Raw genomic sequence first — 6842 nt, 5'->3', positions numbered from 1 at the left:
GTTTAAAAACTAAACAGCTTCCTATTTCCCTCCTATCAACACATGGATTTTATGAGACAGAATCAATCACAACAGAAGTCTAATAAAAGCCAAGTTTGCCAAAAGTGGCAGCAGAGAAGCTCTAAACCAGACGCTCCCTGCAGGAAAGTCGTCTGTGCATGAAGGAAATGCAGATTTAAACCTGGACGCTGCACATGTTTTCTGTTCACTCACGCTTTGTCTTTGTCTTCCTCCCCCACAGTGATGCTGCTGGACACAACCGAGTCGACCTCGGAGCTGGGCTGGACCACCTATCCCGACACCGGGGTGAGTCCACATGTTCTCCAGCTGCTGCAGCTTTAAAGCGCTGCGTCAATGTGGCGCGCACATGTTCCACACGGTTTCAGGTTCGGGGTTATAATCACGTTGTCTGTCAGGCTTTGTGGTTTCACGCTAATGAGGCATTAAACACTTTGGTATGTAACAGCGAGCGCCTTCACTGAAAGCTCCTGCTGGGTGGTGGAGTTTAACTCACTGAAGGAGGTTTAAGCTCCGGCTAATGTGTCTCTTTGCTTTTCTTTCATTGTGGCCCCAATGAAAAGCACAGTTTCAGTGTATTAAAGATGCATTGAAGTTTTTAGTGTAGGTTTGGCTGTGATTATGTGTTGTTTGGTTTAGAACATTAGGTTCCAGATGTTTTCACAAAGGCTCTTCAATGAATCGGTTTCTGCTGGTACAATGTGCTCTGTACACTGTAAACAAACAAAAAAAAGTTTTTCAGCTGAAGTAAAATTAATCTCTTTATGTTTCTGCTTTAGTGATGACAGTTTGTTTTTTTGGATTCCATCAACTTGAAATCACTTTGTGTCTATTTAAACTGCTATTCTTGTTTTGGTGAAAGTGCGAATATTAGGTTTATACTTTTTACTGTTTTCTGAGTATGTTACGTTTAAAACAACTCATTTGGGAAAATTGGAAATTTCGAGTTGACTTTTCTTAAAGTGAAGTTGCAGAAATGCTCATTTAAACGATTGAAGTAGCTCTCACTTAAACTAGAGGCATTAAAATGACTTACTAACGCTGGATAATCCAATTATATGTTACATGTTTAAGCACCTCGTTGATCCAACAAAACTGTTTTTCCTCCTTGATACGTTGGAAAACGCTCCTCTGGTTTTGAACTCATCTGCATTGTCGACATCAGCTTGTTCTTATTGAGAGTTCTTAGTCTGAATACTTAATGGTGAGAAATGGTGTTCCACAAGGTTCCATACTGGGTCCCCTTCTTTTCCCTGTTTTTCGGTACAGTCACATTGTTATGTTCGCCTTTATGCTCACAACGCTGGTTTTTACGCCTCCATTTCTGATATATTCGAAATTCTTCACGGCCGGATTTCAACCTGGTTCAAAACTGGTTTCATGATAACAAACCAATAAGTGAAAGTCCTGTAGCGTGCTCTTGGCGGAACACATTATAGAACGTTCTTCTATAGAACATTTTCACAATGATACCAAAGGAAGAGTGTTCACAATTCAACAGAACGTTCTCACACAACATTTAAGAAATGTTTTCCATTTAGTTATCGAGGCCTCAGATGATGGAACATTTTTTACACAGAACATTTCAGTGACGTGACGTATTAAAGGTAGAAGTTTTTGCGTTCTTGCTGAGGGAACATCTTATAGAATGCTCTCGAAAGAACGTTTTCCCAGATGTTATCGAGGCCTCGTGATGATTTTAATAAAACGTTCCTGTAATGTGATGTATTAGCAAAGATGAAACATTCTGAATGCAATTTTTGAAGAAAGTTTCGGGGATGTTGTTGAGGAAACCGTTTATTGAACGTTCTACCATTACCTTGAAGTTACATTACAACAAAAGAGGAATGTTCTTGAGAGAACATTTTCCCCGATGTTATCGAGGCCTTGTGATGATTTTATTAAAACGTTCCTGTAATGTGATGTATTGGCAAAGGTGGAACAATATGGCTGCAATGTTCTGAGGATGTTGTTGAGGGAACAAAATATAGAATCCATGAAATGTTTTACAGTTTTAGAACAAAAGAAGAATGTTATCAGTGTAACTTTCAGTTTTGAAAACATTTTTAGAACGTTTTTAGTTGTCCTACATTTAAGAGGAACATTCTGGGAACAAAAAGAACATTTTCCACTGAAATAATTGGTAGAACTTTGCAGATTTTTCAACAAAAAAAGACAAGTTTTTCTCTTCTGTGACTCATTTAATTGGTAGAAATTTAAATCCTGGAGGCAGTTTCACATTTCCATGTGTTCTTTTTTACTTTCCTTCCAAATGTTCCGATCCTCAGATCCGCTCATGCATCTGTAACGTCCCTTTTTTCTTTGTCTCTAGAACTTTCAAACAAGCTGAATTCATTTTAACTCAAAGTTCCTCCTGACTGGAATTATCCTCCCGTTTCTTAGATCTGTCACCTCGTCTCGTCTTTATTTTCACATCTTAGAGCCGCCTGGTCATGATTCAAGTACTTTCAAGTTTTGGTTCATTAGTGCTTCAAATATCAAACTGCTTCAGATGTATTTAGCGTTTTCTGACTCTTTGTGACCGACTTCTCCTTCAGTCGCTGACGTTTGAGGGTGAGTCTGTGATATGTGGAGAGTTTATTATTTAATGTTTTCCTTTATTAGAGACACACGTGTTCATACCTGTTGGATAAACAGAGGCGGCAGCATTAACGTATTTCTCACCATGTTTGCACTTTTACACATGGAAATCTGGCGATATTGATTTTGCTCGAGTTGACTTTTCTTCAATTAAAGGTGTAGAAATGCTCATTTAAGAGGCATCAAATGATTTAAGTTGCTCTCACTTGAACCAGTGGCATTAATATGACTAATTAACTTTGGATAATTCATCTAAATGTGACATATTTAAGCTATTCGTTGGTCCAGCAAAACTGTTTTTCAGTGTCAGTATGATGATTTGATATAATCAACCTCAACCTTCTCAAAAGCTTGAAAACACTCTTCTGGTTTTAAACTCATCTGCATTATCGACAGCAGTGTGTCCTCAATCAGGGTTCTCAGTCTGAACACTTAATGGTGGAAAACGGTGTTCCACAAGGTTCCACCCTGGCTCCCCTTCTTTTCTCTGTTTTTATGATACTGCCACATTGTTGCGTTCACCTTTATGCTGACGACACTGTTTTTTACTCCACCAGTTCTGATATATTCAAAATTCTTCACGGCCGGATTTCAACCTGGTTCAAAACTGGTTTCATAACAACAAACTTGTGCTGAATAAGTAAAAGTTCTGCAGCGTGTCCTTAATCAGGGTTTTCAGTCTGAACACGTAATGGTGGGAAGCGGTGTTCCACAAGGTTCCACCCTGGGTCCCCTTCTTTTCTCTGTTTTTCGGTACAGTCACATTGTTATGTTCGCCTTTATGCTCACAACGCTTTTTTTTACTCCTCCAATTTTGATATATTCAAAATTCTTCACGGCCGGTTTTCAACCTGGTTCAAAATTGGTTTCATGATAACAAACTTGTGCCGAATAAGTAGAACATTCTTCTATAAAACATCACCACAATGTTCCATGATAGCAAAGGGAAGAGTGTTCTCAAACCAACCTGTAAAGAAATGTTTTCTAAATGTCGTCGAGGCGTCGGATGACAAGATGTTTCCGTTCTGTGATACGTTACCAAAGGTGGAACATTCTTCCTGCAATCTTCTGAGAAGGTTTTGATGTGTTTGAGGGAACACGTTACAGAACATTCTGGCACATTTTCTTTCCCCAGATTTACACTGATGACAGTAATTGAAAAACGCAGCAGGCTTCTCACCGCTGCAGAAGTTATGCATTCGAGGAATAAAATGCTTAAAGCTGATGCCTGGTGACGCTGTGAGGTCAGAGTTGCTGCCGTCTGGCCTCACCTTCCCTTCAAGGCGACCTGCAGGGCTTAAATGCGTTTTTTTTTTTTTTCGTTCCTCCACCGTGTGTCCTCATCCATGATGGAATTGCAGAGATTGAACCATAGATCTTTTCGGAGCTGCTTTGTATTTAAGGTTAGCCTTGAGCCGTGTAAATATGTGTGTGCGGTGGCGGCGGGGGTCTAGCACTGGTTATGTGCGTGACTGTGCGAGGGTCAAATCCCGGGTCAGTTAGATTCATTCATCTGTGACTGATTACTGCTCACTTCTAATATGGCTCATAATTACACACATACATGGAGGCCATTGTTGAGATAATCAGTCAAACTGCATGTGAGAAACCGTGGATTCCTGCGTCAATTAGGCCGCATTCAGGAACGCGTTTGGACGTCTGATTTATACGGAAGAGAGGCTGCAGCACAATGACCCATTCACGGCCTTTTGTTGTGCAAACAGACTCACGTTTCAACACTGCTTTGTCTTTATTACAGTCAGAAAGAACAAAGGCAAACACGCAGGCTACGATTCAATATCCAGACTCACATTTTATATATTTACCGAGTCCCAGTGTGTCAAATGTGGGACACCAGAAACCACGACTGGATTTTGCATTTTGCAGCTTTTCTGCACATTTTGACCCACAATCCTTACAAATGTGGTGTCGCACGTTATTACAGCCGTTTTTATTGTAGACATGCATGAACCAGTGAGAGAATTAAGCCGCAATATCTCCAATTATTTTCCGAGTTCTTCTCAACACAGGAGCATTTCTAAATATAATATATATTTTTAGGAAACGGAAGTTATTTTTTATTCGGATAATTATTTCACACAAACCAAAAACTACCAGGATCAGTGTTAAGAAGCGCTTTAACTTCGTAAAGCTTGACGTTTGTGTATTTAAGCTAAAACTGATCTGGTTTTCTTCCAGCATACACACACATTAGAACAGCTTCATGTGTTCATTTTAACTTTCACTCACAAGTTTGAAGCATTAGTGTGTGGAATAAGTCGACCATTTAAGATACTATTATTTTTAACATTCGTCTGAAGTGACTGTTCCTGGACAGTTTATGGTCTTATTTTATCACTAAATCACAGATCTGATTTAACTCCTAAATGTCTGACATATAGAGGTCCATTTCTATTCAGGTTCAGGGCTACTACGTTATGGAACAGCTTTTCTATCATCAGTAAAAATGCATTTAAAAAACATTTAAAAGATCATTTGAATGCTATTTTACGTTTTATTTTTCATCTTTTGTTTCCTCTTTTTTATGTTTATTTCTTGTGAAGTATTTATTTTTTTCCTGTATGTAAATTTTGTTCTGTTTATAATTTGTTGACATTTAATCTTACATTAGGTGGAGGCTTTAAATAGGCCCACCCAGGCTTTCTGCCTCTTCCTGCACAATGCTTTCATCTGTTAGTTGTGTTCTCTTTGCATGTTTCTGAACATTTCAAAACAAACAAAGAAAATTCTGTAACTGTGCAAAAAAAATAAAAAATTGCTATTCAAAATTGTTATGTTTGGAAATGCTCTTTTAAAATGTTTAAATATTTGCAGAGGAGCTTCATAGAGGGGATGATAGTTTCATCCTCGACTGTACTTAAAGTAAAAAGAAATTTGAACACATTAAACTTGTAAACCAGCTGGACAGTTTTTATTGGACAACTGGTTGAACTCAAAATCTATTGGTTGATAAGTCCAAAAGGTGGGAGTTGCCATAGTAACACATCACAAAACATGTCAGAAACAAAGGAAAAAATATACAAAAAATTTAAAAAAAAAATCTGGATCTCTTTCAAGTGACAAACCAGAGGACAGTTTAGTTCTTTATACGTAAATAAAAACAGAACCAGAAGCACTTTATTGATCCTTGAGGGGAATCGCTCGTGCCCCGTTTAGACCTCAGAAGCAGCAGAACAAATATTAGATCAAACATGTTAGAGTTCAAGCATGAAATGATGAAAACGTGGAATTAAATATATGAAGTATAAACATGCAGCAGAACGGGTCACAGCCAGCTGATGGAGTCTGTAAACCAACACGTGGCAGATAAACTCAGAGGCTTTTATCTCAGCTTACACTGATCATCAGCTCATCATCACCATCATCATCATCTTCATCACCATCATCTTCATCACCTGGTTCACAGCCTTCAGTGTCGGACTTTAATCAGAGCTGACGTTTGATTATTTCGGCCTCATGTGTGAGGTTTTACTGAACCGTGATGGCAGCTGCTAGTGCATGTGTGTGCGCGTACGTGTGTGTGTGTGTGTGAGTGTGTGTGTGTGTGTGTGTGAGACAAGTCAAGCATTTGCATGAGTCTTTTCTTTCTTTCTTTATGGTCCCAGGATGAGAAGTGCTTCTGAGATGGAGATCTGGTTATTTGACCCGCGGCGTCGAGCCGAACTGAGTAGAAAGACAGAGAGTGTGTGTGTGTGTGTGTGTGTGTGTGTGTGTGATGTCTTTTTAACCCTTTGCTCACAGTTTCTCTTTATAGTCCATCTTTTATCTGGCTGTAGGCTCCGTGGATGCTGCCTAACGCTCTCCTCCTGCTCTCCATTCTGTCACTGACAGCCAGAGCTGCAGCATGTTGGAAAATAACTGACATTGTTACTCATAGTTATTCTATTTTTCTGTGATAAATATACACTGGAGAAAAAAAAAACATAACTCTGAAAAGAAACACATTCATCTTCACTCATCTAACTCTAAAGCAGCTGTTTTATTGTCTCACAGTTTTCTCTTGAAGCAAGATAATCGTTTTTAAACTGTTGTTTTTACGTGTTCACTGAATTATTTAACTTCTGGTGAAATTTAAATCACATAAATAGAATCTGTAGAGTAAAGACTGATTGGTCAGACATGTCACATATCATCAGTGTGTAAAGCAGAGCTGCACGTTGTGGGGAAACAATGACATGTTTGTTGGTGTTTAGTTGTTCTGC

At 38.8% G+C, this 6842-nt stretch overlaps 1 protein-coding gene across 1 annotated transcript in view; it reads left to right on the top strand.

Moving 5' to 3' along the window:
• Positions 1-6842, top strand: part of ephb6 (eph receptor B6) — a 63285-nt gene that overhangs the window by 12997 nt on the left and 43446 nt on the right. The window contains 1 exon segment of the mRNA XM_008302080.1: positions 242-306. Coding sequence (XP_008300302.1) covers positions 242-306 — 65 coding nt within the window.

Source organism: Stegastes partitus, unplaced genomic scaffold (assembly GCF_000690725.1).
Source record: "Stegastes partitus isolate 25-593 unplaced genomic scaffold, Stegastes_partitus-1.0.2 Scaffold1755, whole genome shotgun sequence".
NCBI lineage: Eukaryota > Metazoa > Chordata > Actinopteri > Pomacentridae > Stegastes > Stegastes partitus.
This window is presented reverse-complemented; position numbering and strand designations above follow the sequence as displayed.